This window comes from Sinohyriopsis cumingii, chromosome 7 (genome assembly GCF_028554795.1).
Source record: "Sinohyriopsis cumingii isolate HCF-2022 chromosome 7, ASM2855479v2, whole genome shotgun sequence".
Taxonomy (NCBI): Eukaryota; Metazoa; Mollusca; class Bivalvia; order Unionida; family Unionidae; genus Sinohyriopsis; species Sinohyriopsis cumingii.
The window spans coordinates 133,237,333-133,260,492 of record NC_142967.1 but is presented as its reverse complement, the minus strand read 5'-3'; the positions used below and the strand labels follow the sequence as shown (position 1 = coordinate 133,260,492).

At 34.0% G+C, this 23,160-nt stretch overlaps 1 protein-coding gene across 1 annotated transcript in view; it reads right to left on the bottom strand.

Annotated features, from left to right (window-relative positions):
• The window catches only part of LOC149796154 (nuclear transcription factor Y subunit beta-like), a 52,252-nt gene extending 29,198 nt beyond the window's left edge, over window positions 1–23,054 (bottom strand). Inside the window, exons 1-5 of the mRNA XM_089966089.1 lie at window positions 22,952–23,054; window positions 17,526–17,614; window positions 14,514–14,587; window positions 7,795–7,860; window positions 2,702–2,769 (exon numbers count right to left, since the gene is read on the bottom strand). Coding sequence (XP_089822215.1) covers window positions 2,702–2,769; window positions 7,795–7,860; window positions 14,514–14,587; window positions 17,526–17,607 — 290 coding nt within the window. The 5' untranslated portion in view covers window positions 17,608–17,614; window positions 22,952–23,054. The remainder of the gene's footprint in view (window positions 1–2,701; window positions 2,770–7,794; window positions 7,861–14,513; window positions 14,588–17,525; window positions 17,615–22,951) is intronic.
• Window positions 23,055–23,160: the final 106 nt, after the last annotated feature.

The following is a 23,160-nucleotide window of genomic DNA, read 5'->3' as shown; positions in this document are numbered from 1 at the left end:
TAGTGGCTGGTGTGAATGGTGTGTGGCCTGCCTGGAAGCTGGCAGTATATAAGACAGTCCAGCAATCAATGGTACCAGCTGCTCCAAAGGCCTGGCAGACCAAAGATTTCTAACTGAAATTTCTGGTATAGTAGTGATAAGACGCATATGTCTCTAAGATCCACATAAAAACTATTTTGCTGGACCATTTCAACCAACAGTCCCCATGCTGGGACAGCTGGACTGCAGGTGTCGGCTGGATGGCTAGTGATGCTGGGACAGTTAATGATGGCTGACTTACAGGTCCAAAAGGTTATGCTCAGACTTGTGGGGTGTCTTACACCTACTGGGATGCCCAAAATTGGGGAATACTCCCCAATGAGTCAGTCTCACAAACAAAAATCTGAAGGTTGTTATAACAAGATAATTGGGTTGGATTTCGAATTTATAACAGATCACTTTTGATAGTGATACAAATAAAATGTTTACTGATGAATGACTTGAACGAGAAAAGAATTCTGATTAAGACATGCATATATAAGATCCTAATATTGGAAAAATTAACACAATCCGCACGCACCTAATAATGCAACCAATGTGAGTACAAGTAAATGACTTTACACAATACAAGGACAAGGGTTAATGATTCACAGTAATTTCACATGACAAAAAGAATGATGTTTTACTCAAATAGTAAAATGATGAATTGATGGAACACGGCAAGTTCACACAATGAAAAGAATGATGTATTAATTCAAATAGGTACTTTACTCAAATAGTAAAATGATGAAGTGATGGGACAGATATCATACAAAATATCTTTACACTCTCAAAACACTGGGTACAACAAACGCCAAAATCAGCCCACGGCTAAATGATTACATAAATGGAGTAACACAAAACACTCCTTCACTAGTACACTTGGCTACCAGTCACACTGGTGAATCGAGAAGTCAGTATTTCAGGTAGTCACCGACCACCATTCAATTCCTTGGTCAATCAAACAATCGGCGCCCACAAATTCTGTGTTAAGTCACATACAAGAATAGAAAATATTTGCATTATAGTACGCAAGCCGGAGATACATAGAAAATAAACAAATAAACAAAAAAATAAACATGGTAGTACAATAATCTATAATATACATAAGAAATTAATAAATAACTCACATACCTCTACAGCTGAAGATGTGCAAGTCCTTAAGTAGACTGCTTACTGACAAGACTCCTCGTAATGTAAAGATTGTAACCTACGGTGAGGTATTTGTATACAGACAATGTAGCCCTTCATCGTCTGTGCATCAGATACATTTTTTTATTTCCCCCATCAAAAGCACTCTGCATGTGTGGCATAGGATAAACCAAACTCAGTCTTTTGAAATATTTGTACAATATACATAAATCACCCTTGGGTATCGTTGTACACAAAAAACGAAACTTGAATACATAGATTTAATACATAAAGGGATTTATACAATTCCATGACAGTTGTAGATGGTGTATACTTAGACCAAGCGAAACAAGACTCATGGTAGACTTCCACGTTCTGAAGCTGCACATAAAACATTTAAATGACATTCTGCTGAAATTACACAAAAACAAAACCAAAATATTAAAGTAGAAACTAGGAATGTATTTGAAATTACTAAGTTGCTAAAACACTGCTGTAACAAAAAGAGAAGTGAAAGGGTTGTATCAGAAACCTATGGGGTTGTTATGAACTTATGCACAATGCTTAGTTAATAATTAAACCACAACTCTATCAAAACAGCATGAAACATGAATAAACAAAACACAAATATTAAGCAACACTTTGGAATTTTGCTAACAAGAGCTCCGTAACTGATGGGGTAAGCAAAAAAGTCAACGGTAACTCATAATGACCTTGTATAAGGTCAATGATAGTGTGGTGAGATGAGGGTCTTAAATGACAAGTCTCAACTTGTGACAAAATCAAAATTGGCACAAATTGTAAAATAATGCATACAACCAGCAGAGACTGATAAATAGCAAAATAAACCCAAAAGGAACATTGGATGGGCCTACAGGCACATAAAAACAGCTGGATTGTAGGAGGATGAACTGTACAATGTGTGCTCTGTACAGCAGCAAAGTTAAAAGCTAAGGACACCTGGTGGTGCCAAGGGGAGGTAATAGGCAAGAGTTACTGCCCTTTGTCTATATGAAATAGGATAAGACGAATTTCATCTTGTATCAGGGCTGGCTTCAGGAGGTAGTAGGCTAATATTCCTAATGTAAATATGATTGGGGAATGTATCTGAAGGTGAAAGGGGCCATTTTTTCTAAATATAGTGGTTTTTATCATGTATTTGTTTTTACTGTTTTGCACAATTTATTTTATCGAGTTCAGTGTAAAACTAACAACTCAGCATCTGAAAATAAATCCTTGGGAGTGGGAAAAAGTTGTATGAAATACTGCTTAAACATTTGTGGTAAAATGATACACAAATGCCACATATCAATGTGCATATACATATCTCAACACACAACCTATGTTACATATCGGTACACAAACAATAAAGCAAACAACTAATAAATCATTTATGACAGTTGATGACTCAAAGTAAATTTTAAGAGGTAAATATCATTTTGAATCAATTCTCAGTGTTTAGTATCAATGTGTAACAAAAGACCAAAATTATTCATTCATCAATATAGCTGTGAATCACCCTGATTAAGCATCATGACATATGAAAGGATACTCGCTTGTTATAAAACTGATGAATTCTGAGACACATTCTTGAACACATTCCTTGGCATCTTTGGCAATCTGAAGAAAAAAGAAAACTAGCTAAGATTTGCAACTAAAGCTGTCAATTACAACTTCTTCCAAACTATCTGAGAACAACACAAAAATATATGCCTGTACCTTTAGGATTCCATCTTGTGCTATTGTGATCAAGTTTTTTTAAAATATAAATCCCACCATAGAAACAATATAAAAAGATATCAAAAAGCATTTCAAGAAATCCTATACAAGTCTATTTCTGTTTTGTAACATCTGATTATGGAAGCCACCAAAGACATTCTCGAGAAACTCCAAGGAAACAAAAATATTTTATCATGTGCGAGTCAAAATGTTCAAAAGATATCTGCAAACTGTCATGAAGTTGATCTTGAACCTGTATTCATGGATAGAAGATCAATGAACTTGTCTCAGATCATATCAAGATATAACTAAAAGGGCTGGACAAATTTTTACAAAGATTAGTTTGCCTCAGGGAAAGCAGACTGGAAAATTTAACCTGCATCTGAAGATTTCAACTTGCACAAAAATACGACACAATAATAGCATAATGAAAGTTAAACAGTAAGGTAAATAAAATATGGGAGGTCTTCTTAAAATTGTGTTATGTGGGGAACTTGTTCTGCACAAGAAAAAATGGCAGACACCTACTCATGTAATAAGTGGGTTCATGGATTATCTGGGCATGCTAAAATAAGGGAGTGGTATAAACAGCTTATTTTTGTTTTTATATTTTTAGCACATTTACAGTAACAAAGCCAATGAAAGATGACATTTAATAGTAAACGAAGAAAGCGATATAGATGAGAAAAAAGGAAAGACTTGAACTGATAGCTGGAGAGCAAAATGCATAGATAAAGAAAAAAGATGGGCAGAGAGATAATAGTTTTGGCAATAGATAGGCTTTTAAGATGTTTGATGACTGTTAGTTTTGAAAGTCAAATGCAAGAAATATGTACAGATACAATAGAAAGAATTTTTGTCAAAATCAAGTCCACAGACAATAAGAAAAAAGAATAGTGGAAGACCGGTTTGTTAAATTTTTTACTTTATTTAGCTGCAATAACTAAATGCATGCAGTATAGATCTGTGACATGCAAGATATAATGAATCAAATTTCAACTTGTTTTAATATAAAAGGTATATAAAGACTATCAAAGTGAGAAAACAATAAAGTTCACACAAACCTTAATTTATTTTATTGTGGTGAGTCAATGTGTCAGCAATGAAAACAGACAAAAAATTAACTCTGAAAAGATAAGCTGTTACAAACCAATTTAAATGGGTTCAGTGTAGTCTGATTAGTCAGCAAAATGATTCAGTGTCATTTGCATGTGTTGTTCATTTTTGTTTGTTGCAAACTTGAGTGTGAGATGCACTTGGGACTGCTTAATGCTTTAGGGATTATTTACTAAGATAACACGATTTTGTGGTCCGAACTTAACTGAGTAACATAGGATGCCGCTACAATGCCAGTCGTCAAGTGTAAAGGGCCTGAGTCGATTATATCAATGAAAAATTAACATTTTATAAAACAAGTCTACACCAAGCACAAAGAATATGGCAAATTTAGCTCTGAAATACAATGATTTATATTTAGTTGCATCTGAGGCAGCTACCAGTTACTTGTTGCCACTATTTCTACCGCAGACTGTGAGAGGAGGTTCAGTCGCCAGAATCTGTCATCAAACAAACTTAATTCTATGGGTATATCTACTCTGAAAATTTTTGAGACTTTCTACTGATGGGCCCAATGAAGAGAACTTTATTTCAGGAAAGCATCTAAGAAATGGTTGGGGAAAAAAATGAGGCAGATACTGATGAAGTGTCAGTGACATTGTTCATAAAACAAAGCAATATTTTGTATTATCAATTGTAAAGAAACATTCTTATTCATTCTTGCTTTTCATATGCTATACACTGAACTTCACATTTTATATAATGATATTGGTACATTTATGAATAATTTTTCGTGTGCTTTCAAATGTAATGAAAACATGTAAAAAGTGTTTAATTGGCATGTTTATATAGATTAAAAGTAGCGCCAATATAATATTGTCCATATATTTAAGTTCCTGCATTGTGGCATAAAATGGCACTTACAGCTTAAAAGTGGCTCCAAATTTTTAAATTTGGCGAATTTCATGCCACCAAGAAAAATATTTCCAAGGGAGACCCTGTATATGGAAGTCATTATGATGTTATCTTGAAAAAGAAATTGGGTAATTTCCTCGTGCAAAGAAATTTTGTCTAGAACAGATCCAAGTGCAGCAGTGGAGATGACTAACAAATGAATCTCTCACTGTACTTCCTGCAGATGCAAAACAACTCCTGTGACCACAGGTGCTCATTTGTGTCAGTAAAAATGGACAAATATTAATAACATCTACTCCAGGTTTACAAATTAACATAAGGCAACTAACTAGTCCAATTACAAATCTGCTTTCTCACTGATTCTGTGCTAAAAAGTTTGGTATCCAGTCAGAATATTCAGTTAACTGACAACATGTAAAGGAGGCACTTGAAACTTGTTCCCAGTGTATGACTGAATCATTGAATAGCTGCTTTTACAAAGATTCACTGTTACTTTGTATGTCTACAAGGGTCGAATTTGGACGTTTATATTTCTGGTGTTTCACACAATTAAATATGCAAGAGTCAATTCTGATTGGTAGTCTAGGAAAAATAATAATCTCCAATCTAAACTGAATGGAACTTAATCACTCAAAGATACATCTTAAGTGTAGGCATCCAAACTTGATCCAATAAGAGACAAAGCAACTGAAAAACTTTGTGTAAAATTGGCTACTAAATGATCAGTATGAGGGGGTGGAGGGTGGCACAGGAGCAGAAGGTATTGTCAATAATTTTTAAACAAATTTACTCATAAAAACAAGTACTTGTGCCCACTACAGCTCTCTGTGATGAATTCTCAATTTAAAGAATCATTTTATATCATTTCTTCCCTACCTGTATCAATTAAGTATATAGCTATGGCAAAAATATTGATATATTGACGAATCACTTCACACCAGTGAAAACACCATGTCTACATGACTCTCTGTCCAGATGAAGTGGCTATAACAAAACTTGTACAATAGCTACCATTAAATCTCCATAATGGTGATCTGACTGGTACCATTTTCAATTATTACCAGCAATATATCATAATAAGTCTGTTGGTGAAAACCCCATGCCATTCAGGAGAATTAACACCAACAAATTTCCATGATGGTGACCATGGCAGCCATGTTGGCAGTCTAATCAGCACCATTTTCATTCATTATCAGAAATATATTGTAAGGTGTTGTTTAGTAAAAACCCCATTTTCATATGACCATCATTTCAAAAGAAGACGCAAAAGACAATTTTTAAGATGGCCAACACAGCAGCCATAATGGATGTCAAATCAGTATTGTGTTCATTTAGGATTAACAAGACACCATCATAAGTCTTGTAGTGAAAGTCCCATGTCACTGTGGTGATTCATTTAAATGAAGTAGTGATAACAAAAATAGTTTCAAGATGGACACCATGTGGTCAGATCAGCACAATTTCCTCAAGGGCAAACCAGATACAGTAAGAAATCTTATTGTTTAAAGCCCATGTAGCTATGACCATCTATGCAGAAGTAGCAATAAGAAAAGTTAGTCGCCATGATAGAGATCAGACTAGCACCATTTTTATTTAGTATGACAATTCAAGAGGACAGCAATAAAAGATTTTCAAGATGGACACCATGGTGGTCATGTTGAATGTCAGATTAGCATCATGGTCATTTTTAATGAACTTGACATATAGGAAGTGTTTTAGGAAAGCCCTGTGTTGATATTACCATCTATTTAGGATGAATAGAAATAACAAGTTAACAAGATAAAAAATTTCATGGCAGTCATATTAACCTTAAGATCAGCACCATTTTCATTCAGTACCAGACAGACACTGTAAGAAGTCTTTTAGCAAAACCCCAATGTCAATATGATCATTCATTCCACAGTAGGAGCTAAACCAAAATAATTATGGTGATACAGTATTGGTTGTACAAGGGCACCATTTTACTTTAGGAATAATATACCTTAGGATGAATGCGTGAGTAAAGTCTAATGGCAAACTTGTGTTAATTATGACAGACAATGGATGCCTTACAACAGGCTTTAGCATTAGTTCTTCTCATCAGTAATCAGTAGAGCAAAAAAATGTAAACAAAAAAAATAAACACTGTAAATTTTTTATCAATTCATCTGTGGAAAAAATATGGAGATAATCAAAATTTAATCAGATATGCAGAAACATAATTCAAAAGTCTGTTGTAAGATGGGATACATGCTGGAGGTTTTGCTACAGAAAAATTATCTGGTTACAAAAGACTTTACTGATATGATAATTATAATTGTGTGGTCTATTAAAAACATTAAACTATATGAAAAATATGTTGTCAGCATAAATGTGAAGCATGAATAGGAAAGATAAGAAAGGTACATTTATTATGCATATTCATCACAAACAAAAGAGGTTGTTGTTGTTGTTGTGGGGTTTAACGCCATTTTTCAGCGCACGATAGGCTATACATGGCGGCCAGTATTAATGGTGGAGGAAGAACCCGGAAAACCCCGGAAAGAACCACCGACCCACGAGAAGCTACTGGCAAGCTTTCTCACATGCCCACATTGGCTGAATCTTAGACTCGAAGCGCCGCAGACAGAGGTGAGATGGCAGTGATCCATAATGAAGAGCGCTTTAGACCACTCGGGGCCCCAACAAAAGAGGTAGCAATCATCAAACTAAAAACTGAGTAGCAACGTATAGCTTTTAAAGTTCTCATTCATGGACATTTCAGTTCAGGAAATGATTACTCTAACATGCATTACATATTGCACTAGCATTTCCACGGTTTAAATTTACCAATAGGAGATTAAAACTTTACACACTATGAAAAGCTGATTGTTTATTTTCATAAGTTTTACTGCTTAACTTTTTTCCAGCAAATGTTTGCAGAAGTAAGCACAAATGTAGTGTGAATTTAAAACTTAATGAATGGCAAGTTCAAACCTTTCCAGTTTTGGGAATCGACTTTTTCATGATTCTGGCAACATTGGCAATAGGTAAAAATCTATCCTGAAAAGAGAGAGAAAAATACAGATAAGTGGGGTCCACAATATCATTCTTTATAATGAGGTATTTGTTATAACAAAATATTTTCTTTCTGTACTAGTGCTATCTGGGGTCTAATGTGGGTGTTCACGCTATCAAGGATTTTTTAATAGGTTCTCCATACTGGATGGTGCTGGGCTTCACCAATGTTGCAAATTACTTTTTTGTTTTTACTTATTGGTGACAAAATATATGATCTGGTGATTTTTTTGGCGACAATATGTTTTGGCCATTTAATATTATTTTAATACAAGTTTTATGTGTTTTTTAACAGGATGTAAATGATATAAAATTTTCTAACATAACATAAAATGATTAAGTGTTAAAATTATATTAGTATGCATCTGACTGAAAGAGACTCATAACAAGGGGTTACACTTAAGCTAACAGCAACAAACATTGTTTCTGTGAATATATATTGTGTGCATGCAAGTTTTGGATTTTTAATGTAGCTTTAAAAAAAATCAGTCATATCACTACGATATCTGCAGTGTGACAGTTTATAGTAATGTCTAGCAATGAGCCATCATCCTGCAGACACACAGTATCATGTCCCACCCAGTCACATTATCCTAACACCAGACCAACCAGTCCTAGCACTTACCTGAGGCAGCTGCCAATACCATTTTTATGTCTTTGGTATGACTCAGCTGGGGTTCGAACCTAAGAGTTCCTGCATCTGAGGTAGATACTCTAACCACTAGGCCACTGGAGCTGTCACCAATATATTATGTCAACTAAGACAATTTCTGAATAAAGGACATCATTCAATGGAGAAAAGATATTATTTTCTCCTTTAATAAGACAACTGGCTTAAAACTGCACCTGTCCAGTTGAGCAAGTACCCAGTTGCTTTTTATCACATGTTGCTTGTAAATACAACCTGAAAAATGGAATTTACAAGCCCTGTGGATCAATCTTCACCTATGTATTTTTATTATAAACCCTCAAATCAAATTTGTTTTCAAGACAAAGTTTTTCAAAAGCTATAAAGCAGTATTTATGTATGGCATATCTTAAAAGCACATCAGTGTAATAATGGCTATATGATGCTGATTAACATTTGAAGATCAAAAATGTAAATATACGGAATTACAAAAGAGAAAAAATACCCTTCCATATAAACCGAGACAGGAAAAGATGTTAAAATTTGCTAAAAGTTATATGCAATAAAAGACAAAAGTAAAATATCTAAAATCTTTTTATTTTTTTTAACAGCACTTTTAACACATTATTGACAATATCATGCAGAGGAAATGGTAGCTAAGTGCTGTTCCAGGACACACTTAGGCAGACACATGAGCTGGCCTGGCCAATATTAAACCTGCAAACCTTGGATTGTGAGACCAATAACTACCAACTGAGCTACCTTGGTTACCATTTTTCAAAAAAAGATTAATATAAACTACATTCCCTCAAAATGTTCAGCATTTTCTCTGTTGGCACATCATCATACGGTTCTCTAATCAAGATCACCTCAAAAAATGTCTTGAGAGAAAAAGCTCTACAACAGGGGATATACCTCTGTAATATTAACTGTAAAATGGTGAAACCCTAGGATGACTAAGGTCTTCTAAATGTAAAGCTTCATACAGTAGTCCCTCTCTTGAACGGCACCCCCTGACCAGCGGCCACCCGTTCCTTACGGCCAGAATCCGTTGGCACCGACGAGTTTGTGTTCAAAAGTACCCTTCACGAAAGACCACCCAGCTAACATGACCAGCATATTAGTGCAATAATATAAAATCTACCCCTCACAAGTGGCCGCATTTTATTTTAATATGTTTCCAGAACTAGTATTTTATTCATAACGTGTATTAAGTAATCCGATTTCTGTTTCCCGATGTCAGATTTTCGTTACTGAAAGAAGTGTTGACTAAAGTAAATGTACCACTAAAGTTAATATTACATCATTTACGCCTCATGAGAAGCCACATTTATTCCATAAAGCCGAGAAAGACTCAAATTTTATTCCATACAAAAGGGTAAGTACATGTAATCCAAATAGCCTTACTGCTGTGCTATCATAAGATATCCGGTTTAGTCACTCTGATAATTGTTAAGATTACAATTATTGAACAGCAGTAACAGCTGAGAAGTGGCAGCATCAATGTACAATAGACAAGTCAGCAGGAAATGGTTTGACAGCCTTTATGGTTTCCCTTGGTAAGATGTTGAGCTTGTTCACTTTGATAATTTGTGGCTATTACTACTGACAATAACTGTCAAAATTACAAATCCTAATGGCTGCGAGGTCAAATCTGCGTGATGTTAATGGTACATACACCGAAGACATTTTGGCTTCTCTCACTTAGTGTAAAGAAATGTATAAAAACAATAGGGTACCAGACTGCGACTAACGAATCATCAAGTGACCAGATCACTTTCTTTAAAAACACACGACAATTTGTTTAGATGCATACAAAATTGTTTTATCAGTATTGTAGTTGGCAACATGAATAACTTACTGCAAAGAAGATCAACATGTCGAGAAAAAAAATATTCTCAGTTCAGAAGAGAAAGTGAAAATAATTAAACTGACAGAGAGGTGTGTGTGTGTGGGGGTCGAGGATCCTTGCAGAAAACTATTGTCGGAAAGACTCAGATAAACAATATTGTGAAAGATAAGGAAACAACTCTGCAGAAGTGGGAAGGTCAAATGGATGGAGAAAGGAAGATTGTTTGAACCAGGAGATGTTTGTATCCTGATTTGAATGACAAGAAAAAGCAACAATTTTGTCAGTTGAATTGGGATATGACAACTTTACTGCAAGTAACGGATGGTTGCACAGATTTCAAGTGCGACACAATATTAAGTGTTCTGTCCTTAGTGGAGAATCAGCTTATGTTAATAATGAAGTTGTTGAAGATTGGAACAAAAGACTAAACGATATATGCATGGGATATGACAGCAAGGATATGTTTAACTGTGACGAGACTGGTTTGTTTTTTAGACTGTTACCAACAAAGTGACAGATGATGTGATCTGTAACATAATTATAAAGACAGTTTTAAAACTATATCAACGGTCATTTATAACATTCTTTTGAAAATGATGAAACAGCTTGTTTACATTTATTTCACAACATGCATGTGATTTTTTAATGAAAATATCAAATGTTTTAGAATTAAATGTACTTGTGACTTTCTTCATATGTATTTACTATTCCCATTTGTCATCCCCCTCTAGAAAGGCCACCCTCATTTTAAGGCCACTTCCCTACTGCAAAAGGGGTGGCCTTATAAGAGGGGGACTACTGTACTTAATTTCATATCAATCTACAAGTCTTTTAAAACCTTATTGATTAGAAAATGATACTGACGGCAAATTTCTAAGAAAAAACAGAGGTCATAACTCTAAACAATTTAGCCAGAAATGGTCAAAATCAACCTGACCTAGGTCTTCCTAATGTAATGTTTCAAACCAAATTTGATTTCAATCCATAAAGGTCATTCAAAAGTTACGGAGCAGGAACAAAATTTAAGAGCAAAGGTCGAAGTCAAATCAAGGTCACTATTTTGTGAAAGATGGTTGAAAAACAGCAAGAATTGAACTTGACGTAAATCTTCTTAATGTAAAGCTTTATAACATATTTGATTTCCATCTAACATGTCCTCCAGATGCCACTGAGTGGAACCTAATTGAAGGCCAAAGTTCAAAATCAAATTTTCTATTAAATTTTGCCAGAAAACAGTGAAAATGGAACTCGACCAAGGTTTTCCTAATGTAAAGTCTCCTACCAAATTTTATTTCAGTCTATGGGATCCTTCAAAAATTACTGATCTGAAAAGGAATTTGTAATGGAACATGATTTTAAGTGATGGATGGACATTGCTAACACCATTTGCCCTCTTCCATATACTGGATATGCCAGAGATATAAAGAGCAAACAGTGAAGTTTACTAAATTCGTGAATTTGTATGGAACCTACCTGAGAGAATTTAACCAATTTTAAAGTAAGAATATAAATAACAAAATGGTTTTAGAAATCAAAACAATTATCTGTTTAAGTGGCATCTAATTAAGTATTTTTATCTATTTGTAATAAACAGTATTTTAATCTAGGCAATCCTCTCATTAAAAAAAAATTACAATCAAATCAGGGCTAATTAAATAAAGTAACATTTCTTTCCACTGAAATCACTTTCTTCATGATATGAATGGCCACTGAAAAAGCACAACAATCAATACGGTATACTCAATTCTGAGCATTTAAAAATTATCATACTGTCTCAAAAACAATTTTATTGTCAAAGTTTAAAGGTAAAGGTACACAAGAACCTTTTCATAACATAGCTCTCGTATTTTTATTTTAACGTACTATTCCACATTATTCTTTTCTATTCAACTTTGGAAAGAATTAAACACGTTATAATGTTCCATCGTTCTTGATTAAGCATACAGGATATAAAGAGTACAGCATTTGTTTGTAATATCTTTTTGAGTTTTATTTCCATCAATAATTTCTTCAAAGTGGGTCTTAGAAAAAAGTATAGAAATAAAAAAGAAACAATGACAATTAATATGACCAGTAATCAAAGCCATTTTATGAAATATCATTTATTGAAAAAGAAAATCTATATTACCACTTGATGTAGAACAATATGTAAATTTCCAGAATAGAGCATGTTTCTATGTTTTTATTGTATCACTTGACTACAGCATCGACACATACTCTCTTCCTGATGAATCTGACTTTGTCTGACACCTATGAGTTTCATAGGATTACAGTACAAATGACATATGAAATGCTTAAAAATCCATTCCTGTAATCCACCTTTATATATATCATGCCTCGCTCATCAAACAAATGCTGAATTTGCATACTTGAAGCAGTCATTGCTGATACACTCCAGCAGCCCTTTGAAAGCTGGGTGAAACCACTGCTTGATAAAGGAACACCTGGCCATTGAAGACAGGTGGCCACTGATTATATGATATTCACATAGGACACCTGCCCCCCCCCCCCAGGGGGGGGGAATTAGAATGGCCATTGTGACCGCTGAACTTGGGTGACTGTTAGGACAGGCTTGGCTGGACCACAACATTTTTTCCACTGTATACTTTGTATAGATAAAGGTATGAAATTGACATCTGCCATGGTCAAGTCTTAAACCATCTGTTCATTTAGTTTATCAACTAATGAAGTGTACAAAATAGAATCAGCAAGAGGTACCATAAACCCAGTATGAATGCAATAAAATAAATGACAAACTTTCACTAGACTGAGTGGATTTCCACTAGATTTGGGGGAAATCCACCTGAATGTGTTAATATCCACTACTCACTGTATGCGCATAATCCCTTGCCCCCCCCCTCCCCCCGTCCACACCCACCAGATTGATTGTGCAATCCATAATTCAAAATGTGAGTAAAGTATATGTATGACATTAGCCAGCATGTGCAGAAAATCACTTAAGTCAGAATTGCTGACACTCCTCTGAGATATGCCTTTTTAAAACAAAATGAGAATGAAATGAAAAATAAAATAAAATGAGTACTCTGATTCACATAAACTATAACCCAAACTCAATATGGAAAACCATTTTCTAATAGGGAAATGATGTGTTTGCTCTACTATGGTGTTAGTCTTGGTACTAATTTTTAAGAACAGACTCAAGGCAAGAAACTTTGTTGTGTCAGTTGATCATTCTTGAAAGATAAAAGTCAGGAAAAATCTGAATTGCAATAAACTTCTTTCCAGTCTTCCTGATCTGAGAGAAGTACTTGTGCCTCTGTATTCAAGCAAGAATTTAAATGAATACATTATACCCAGACAAACAAACGTGAAAACCCTTGAAGAAAAATATATACATCTTGTACATTATTTCTGTTGTTTTTTTTGTGCTTTTTTTATGGATTAAAGTTCTTACATCTCACTGAATCGAGGTGTGTGTGTGAAAATAAACTTTTGGGACAAGTGAATATGTAGGATGGACAAGCGAGTTTTCTGAAACCTCTTCTCCTGGACAGGTGGTTGAAAAAATTTGATCAGCCCTGACACTGTATAGTTTCTGCTGTGTCTATCTGAAGCCATATGGTCAAAATACATTACCTATCTCTCTCCATACCAACATATACACTGTCAAGTATAAATGTATTGCATATCAATATGATACATTCATACACTTACAAAAAGTGTTTATGATGAAATAGAGAATTTTCTACTGGAAATATTGCTGAAAATATTAAATGCAAGTATGCATAATGAGAACTAGGACAAAAAGAAAATAAGAGAATCCAAAGCGCATGCACACTTTTTGTGGTTTGCTCCTACTTTGTCTAATGTCTAGCTTGACCCCTGCTACATACTCCCTCGGGGTAAAAAAAAATCCTAGAGAGCTATGATAACAGTACATAACTTACAATGGGGTTCTACATAAAATCTAAATGCTGTGTCCACACTACTGGGTAAGTCAAGTGAAACAGTTCCAACCAGGTCTTGATGATTTCATGCAATGTGTGATTTCCCATTTGGGATATAACACTGGTATTGATTTAGTCTGAATCAAACTCAATGGTCAAATGATATCTGTGATATACAAGAACTGAAATTAGATATTTTATTGTATTTTTACAGACAAAGCCCAATGGTGTACTTTTATTCAAAACTTGCCTGCTCTCTTAGAGGTGATTTGTCTTTGTGCTCCTCTTCATTGTCTCCTGATGCAACAGCATCATCGTCAGTACCTAAATGTGGCAAAAAGATACTTTTTAAAGCTACATCTAAAAAACTACAAATTCTGCAACAAAATTTAAGAACAAAACCAAAAACTTCAGTGGTTCTTATGAAATCATATTTATTTCATGAAAGTATGGGAAACATGTGCCCATCTAACAAGTCTGTAAATTTCAACCTATTGAAATTAACAAGCCAACAACTGAACAAGCAGAGCAAATTCAAGTGTTTGTCCAAAACAAATTTTATTCATATTAGATTTACATATTGTGTTCAAAAGGTTGTTCAGTTCACTGTAACTGCATTCTGTTTTGTATTGTGAGCAAGATCTGTAGCACTAGACACAAGATCTCTCTTTTACCCTCCATAGAGAGTTCATTACTCAGAAATGAGTAACAATCTACATGGGAATTATATTTTTGCAGATGAATGCCAATAAAATCAAACAGCTTGATGCCCTGGGTCTCTCTAAAGCTAGACTGGGCCTCTCCCACATTCTAAGCGAGTTGTGTGTTGGCTTGTCAATAAATAAAAACTGAAATATAATTTGCCTGACAAAACTCAGAGTGTACTGATGAAATGCTACATTTTCCAAACTAAAACAGTGGCTAATCTGAAACAAACAAAAAATGATATTTTCCAGAACAGCTCAATAGTTATATCAAAGGTTTTTATCACAAATTGTTGTATCTCCACTGATTATTATTTATATTTAATTTCACAAATATATGGCCACAACATAAATTTTCTGGTAACAAATTCCAGCAATTACCATTAGAATTTCAGGCTCTCTAACATACATACAAACATAAATACATGCACGCATAACACTCTCTCAACAACTCACAAAGGTATCGATCCCATCTTTTAAACTAGAATATACCAAAACAATCAGCTTCTACTTTTTTAATGCGAAAAAGATTGCAATCAAAACTGGTAAATAAAATATCAAGTGTTGCTTGTTTTATTGTCAAAAATGGCTGTCAGTACCCATAAATGTGAATCAACATCAAGAAATCCTCAACTTTTAATGAAAGTCATATATTTTGTTACATTTTCTTTCCAAACAACATTCTTAGTACACTGTAAATAATATCCAACAAAATTTTGATAAATGACAATGTCACTAATGCATACTGGCAGCAACACTTAAATAAAATTATTACAAATTAGTTGTAAACCCTATGTTCATATTACAAGTAAATCAGAAGAAAAAGCAATAATATTTTCAAGGCCATGGAGGCCATATTAGATGTAAGAAGAACACCATTTTCGTTGAGGACTAACTAGATATTATAATTAGTTTTTTGGTGAAAAACCATCAATACTGCCATCCATTCAGGAGTAACAATAAATTGGGCAACGTGGAGGCCATACTGAACTCAGATTGGCATCATTTTCCTTTAAAACCAACTGAACACCACAAGTCTCAAAGTGAAAGTCTTATGTTTTGAAGTAGCAATAATATTTTCAAGACGGTGCCATATTGGCTGTCAGATTGACAAAAATTTTGTTTGCGACCAACTTGACATCATAAGCATTTAGCAAAAACCCAATGTCGATATAATTTTCCATTCAGGCAATAGTTTCATTTTTTTAGGAGCCACTAGTGATTATAAGAAGCCTTTTAGTGAAAACTCCATGATGATATTGTTATGTGTTCTCATATACAGTAACAAGAAAAAAGTGAAAACAAGTTTTGTAAAATTTAACAAATAATTTATTTACCTAGATAAGCAAGGTAAAAATGAAAAATAGAACTTCTGGTTTTAAGAACAAAATCCAAAAATAATCCAAAAATTTAAAATTAGAAGCCCTAGTAATAAAATGTTCTAATGAATTTTAGTTCGAGATCAAAGAAAAATCCAAAATGGAAGGCGATGACGTATACTGTGCCATTATAGTACTGTACTAAGTGTCAACAGTTCTTTGTTGAACCACAAAAAACATGATTCCAATTTTGAATTCCGAGTAAAATTTCAATAAATGTCTTTGTGCAAGAATTCTGAATAAGCACTTAAATATTCCCTGAGAAAAGAATTAATCTCTCAGAATCCAAATAATTTTTAACAAAATTACAATTAAACTCCAGCTGGTCACAACAGAAGAAACACCTTACATACAAATTAATGTTTAAAAGCCCAACTAAAATTATATCTCATCACTATTAGATCTGGCTACTGTGCAAAGCTGATGCCCGGATGAGGGTCAACCTACCGGTAAAACCAAAATTTTTAGAACATCATAGAAGCTATTTACGTCTCAAGTCATGTACTCCCAGTACAGCCTCGATTTCACCACATAAATCCCACAATAAAAAAAATTATTAAAAAAAAGAAGTTTACTCCAACTCTTACTAAATCTGAATCAAAGTCAGGAACTAGGTCAGCATTAAGATACAACGTTCTAAATTTAGGTGTTTACGAAAAAACAGTCAGGTCAAACTAATTTCTGGAAAATGTCAAATTCCAGTAAACAAAAGTACATTACTATAACATGTAATGGAATATAAAATAAATTAAAACCAACAAACAAACAATTACGTTAAATCAAATATACATAACAATATGACCATCCATTAAGGACCAGTAGCAACAAGATGCTGGATGTCCAAGCAGTACCATTTTCATTTAGGATCAACTAGACCTTGTGATGAATGTGTGTAGAAAGTTTCAGCAGATTTCTTCAAGTATTTTAGAGGAATACTGATAACAGTTAGAAGACAACAAACAATAGGCCATCCCATAAGCTATTCTGTTTATGACCAGTTAAACTCAAATTTAGGCCCTTTTACGGAAAAAATAATTCAACTCAGAGCAAGTATTTTAAAACCATCTGCCATGCCTCTATCTGGATTTTTTTTTATCTGAATGCTGTAGATAGCTTTGTAATTTGAATGAACTATCAATGTAAATACAAGAAAACACTGTTAAACATGCCAATTCTCACCCTCTACAACATACTGTCCTTGTAAATAGGAATTGTCCAGCTGACTATTATCACCAGGACCATCCCCAGATGCCCCCTCCATACTGAATCTGAAAAAAGAAACATTTTGATATAATAAGCAGGAATATGCACCATGTTTCCAAGTTAACATCAGGACTGAATGTGGAATCAAACTGGACATAACCATGCTTCCCCATTTGAATTTCCTACAAAATCAACCTCCTTCTTCTGCATATAGTTTTCATTACTCTGTGAATCTGATCAAATCATTTCTCTTCAGAGAATTTGTAACGGAATCTCCAACAGCCAAATCCAAGAGGGATCACCAGTGGTGTCATTAGCCCTAGGGGAACCATGAACCTTAATTGAACTTGTATCTCCAAGTCTGGTCATTGCATCTAAGGATTTGTTTCATCTAGAAAGGTGATTTGAAACAAAACCAACTACCTAATGTCATTCCTGTACATCACAAAGAAGCTGAAAATTCACAAACATGTTCTCAACTAACCAGTCTTCATAACAATTTAAATGAAAGATTCAGTCAAACAGAAAAAGATGTAGAGCAATGCATGTCCCACTTCAGTCCATCTGCTTCCCTCCCTTTTCCTCATGACCACCAAAAAACCCTTCATCAGTTTTTACCAATAACTTCAGAAATTCCATGGTTCTCAAAAGATTTCAAAACTGAGGAGTCATTTGTTTTTTCGAGTCACAAACTCTAACTGGGATTGTTTGTTATTCACACAGCAAACTGATGTTTATGATTTCTTGTCTTGTGTTGAATAAATATACACACTTGTGCAATATTATTTTATTAAAGTGCACAATCTGACCTATAACTTGGAAAAAATGCATAAAGGAAAGAACAGATAAATGTTAGTGTTACAATGTCCTGTGTTCAATTCATTTGAAATGGATTTTCTTTACCAATCTTGTTGATGTCATATGGACTAGAACACAAACAAAGGGTAGTTTAAGTTTTTAAATAAGAGTTTCTTTAGCACATAACATCAGTCAATTGCAAGGAAGATAACAAGTTAGCTTTCATGAATTTCCACAAGTCAGCAGTTGAGAAGTTATAATTGGGCTCCAGTAGCATCAGGCTCTTGAAGATCAGCCCCCAAAACCAGCTGCAGCAGTGGCTGCAGCTGCTAGGCTTTACACGGGGTCATTATAACAGTAATGGCCATTAAAGAGTTAATATGTATACGATTATTCCGTATGACAGTTAGCCAAGGGGGGAAAGGTGTGTCCACAACAGAGTTCATTCAAAATATTACCAGTGACAAAGGACAATGATTGTTCTGCACTCCTAATGTTTTCTTGAGGAAATCACTTTTCCTTTCCAACAGTTTTATTTTCTTGTCTCTTGTTGGCTTTGTGATGAATGCTGATGTTGGGTTTAACGTACTTCTTTCAGACTATACATGGTAGCCTCTATATTTGGTTGAGGAAGAACCCACAAATAACACGGGAAGAACCACTGACTCGTGAGAAGCTTCTGGCTAATTTTCTCACATACAATGACTGAACTGACAAATATGAACAGTGATGAGATGCGAGTTATCTATAATAGCATGTGCCTTAGACACTTAAATTTTATAGTGGAATGAAGAGCATAATATCTAACAAATAAAATGTATTTAACCTCAGCCTATTTTTCATTTTATTTGTATTCATCAAATTTTAAAGACTTTGTCTCAACTAGCATAGTAATCCAAAAGTAATCCAGAAGAAATCACTGAATTCATGATCAAATATTTTAGTGTCTTATATATATTTATTTTGATGCTTGACCTTTATCCATGACTAAGGGTATAATAGAATAGCCTACCTGTCTTTTTTCACAAAGCTGTTTACTAGTATTTAAGTTCATGATCTAGCCCATTTATTTAAAGAAAAATTAAAATGTTCTGAAAGTGAACTGCTCACCCACATCCTGTTATTTTATTGTTTTAGGTTTTTATATAAGGTTGTCATCACATTATGTATTTCTCCTTGAAGTTAATTCTCTGGAATTATTTACTTTTGTGTTCAGATGTAACTTGAGAGGAATCATTTATTCAAAAATTATTTGTTGGAATTACAAAGTGCTCATTAATATTTTGGACCAAAAGTATGACTTTGGAATTCATTCAAAGACATTCTGGATTATATCATTATGATATATCAAGATAGTTGGTACATCAACATATTCAAGACTATTGGTACATCTGCACATTCAATACTGAATTCATTTGGAACACTATATGTCTGGACTTGTGATCTAATTTTTAGAATTATTAGGGATTCAATTCATAATACTGTAAGTTCCACTTAAATTTTTACTTGGTAATTCAGAGAAATGAACTGGTTGATTTGAATAAATTTGCTGGATTAGCTTCTTTTTGTTACTGAGTTTAAGACCAAAGAATTATAAGTCAAGGCGGTTTGTGTGCATTGTCCAATAGTGGTTTAGCATTTAAATTGGAAATGTTTTATAAGAAATTATAACCAGTTTTTATTTACAATTCTATAAAGTCATTACTTAAAACAAAAGGAAAATTCCATTTGTTTTTATGTGTTATTGTGAACTTCAGCATGTGGATAATGGAGATAATTCAGGTGTCTAGGATGTTGCATTGTCTTTATGCAAATTACCCCTCAGAACAATTCTTGCTAACCAGAAAAGGCAGAAAAATTCCAATGTTTTAAGCAAATGTTCTGCAGCTTGCACACACATACTTGGCCTTGGACAATCGGAACACTGCTGGAATTCATTCAGAATACTCTATACTTTTGAACTTGTGATACAACTTTAAGGACCTTTGGGATTTAATTCACAATACTGTTTCTTTCAAATTTTCACGTATTTTTGGGGGAAAAAATTTGCATTATTTTTCACTAAAATTGTTGGTTTCACTTTTTTCTGTTACTTAGTTTAAGACTATTGGGTTGTTACACTATATTAAAGTAAAATGTAATGACCTCAGTTCCCTTATTGTGAAAAACTGTACTGGCGACTTTTATAAGTCACTATGAAAATCCTACAGCTTATCTTAACTGTTAAACAAAAGCATCAGTACTACTGAATATATTTAACCAACAATGTAATACTAAGCTTGAGCACAGGACAGTAATTATTCATGCTTAACAATAGAATGGTACTTATAGGCAGCAAATGAAATATGGATACCAGAGAAATAGTACTGTTCTCCATACATAGGTCTTATGCTTAAATTTGTGCACAGAGTTTATAGCTTTCAATACAAGGAAGAAAGCAATCTTCATAAAGTCAAGTCACCTATAAGTGGAGCCCCAACAGGGGGGTCCAAGTATTAATAATTTACCAGTGTCTTTAAACAAGTTCAAAATGAAAATGCCAATTTCATCAGCATGCTCAGGATTTCCTTCAGGCAAATTAGAAAACCTTTTTGTTTCGGTCAACTCACTAAGAAAAGGGGCGGAGGAAGGCATCTAGATCTTGAGGTCTATTAACCTCTAGCAGCACAAAGAACAAAGGTTAATGTGGCAAAACTACAATCTACATCCTAAATATCAAACATTTCACCAACTGCAGAAAAAAGCAAGAATTTTCCATTACAAAACTGCTATAAATGAAAAACTTTTGTACACACTGGTTTTATTACATCAAAGATGTTATATATATATATATATATATATATATATATATATATATATATATATATAAACATCTTTGATTTAATAAAACCAGCCTGTCAAAAGCAGCTCATTTTGTTTTTCGAGACAGAACATTGAGGAGGGGGAGGGGGCGTGGGATCTTTTGAGCTGAGAAATTCCCTTCCTTTTAGCTGCTGATAATTTTTTCTTCAACTAATACAAGGGTTACAATAGGTTCAGTTTTTCTACAAATCGGGGTATGAAATTTATTTTAAAATATATTTGCAAGCCATAAATTTTAAAAAGATCCACCATACTATGCCAGCCTGCCCTTCTCTGCCAAAAATGAAATGGTCACTCCCTAAATGGACTCGGTCACAATTGCTACTTTGGTTCAGAACACACAAATGCAGTCACAATCTATTTTTAAAGCATATTTTTCTCTCATTTTGGTTTGTGACACAAGTTAGATTTAGGCATTCTTGGTATTTATTTCAAGGGAATTGTTTATTCTTTGGTATATGTGCATTATGGTTAGTTGTCAGCATGTATTTTAATGACAGTACACTGAGGCATTATCATAAAATTCATACAGGTCATGTATGCGCTTTTAGTAATCTTAAATATATACTGTTGTTTTAAAATTTAACACAAATTTTGTTTAACCTAAGTCTATTCAGTCCTGATTATTGAATGCTCTGTACCTTAACTGTAATCAAGAAACTTCCAGATGAAAATAATTAATGGACTTTTACAATGGTGGCCACATACTAACCTGGGTCAAGAAAAGAGCACATCAAGTCTAATTGTCACAGTATAGGGTAGTATGCATTTATTTATCAACATGCTTATCTTTTACTGTGATATCACAGCACACAACATTCAATCCAGACTGTACTGGATCACACTTTAGGATGATCCTGTCCAAAATTTCAGCATAATTTTACAATGATTTTGCCAAATGTACTTCTTCGGAGTGTAAATAATAACCTTCCAAAGAAATATATATGTATAAGAATCCAAATAAAGTGAATAATTACCATTAAATGGTATGTAGAATCAAATTCTAAAATATGACACCTATTACTGAAATAAATCAGTGTTGAATGAATACATGACCTCTATGACTTTTACTATAGTGTTGATCCAGAAGTGAAATCTGACCAATTGCACATGCTTTGTGTACAGCCCAGTCTCTCAAAAGAATGCTGGTTAACTCATGACAAAACCTTGAGTTCGTCTGTGATCAATATTATTTATTAGGTTTTGAACACATGAAAGTTCAGTACTGACAAATGTAGACTATATAGGATAATTAACTCTGGTCCGAGGCCAATAGTCTTTATAAAGTTTAACTTTATTTCCATTCAAGTCATAGGCCTATAGTATTACATTAAAACTGGGACTTGCCTAACTGTTTAAACGAAGAAGGCACACAATTTAATTTCCTATCCACGACTAAATAAACGGTTGATTTGAAGACAAAGACGTAGCAAGTTCACAATAACAAAATATATTCAATTCCATCTTCTCAAGTTAACAATCGACACCCGTAAAGTCAAATATTTGTATCTGAAAGTGCGAGTAAATGAAGTTAATTTGACATTTATTAATTTCAGTTCCGCTCAACACTCTACCTTCCTATCAGACTGAAACAACATGGCGGACTATGCATGAACTTTGAAATGTGCCAAGTGAGGTATATTTAACAAATTGTGGTCTGTCATAAACGTATAACAAGTGGTGACAATCGTTTAAAAACTGTACACATGAAGACTATTGGCCATAGGATACTATCTACAAACCTCTATGATTGAGTCGAACTTGAGTAAATTGGTTGGTCAATAGGAACCAGTGAAATTTCAGCAACCTTCAGCCATTCAGAAAGTTCTGTTATGCATGCCAGCTATTCCATTCTCAGTGTTATCAAGGACTTAGGTGAAGAAAAACAATCACACTCACAATGGTTTAATTGATCAATGTAAACAAAGTTACCATATTTGTCAGTAACATA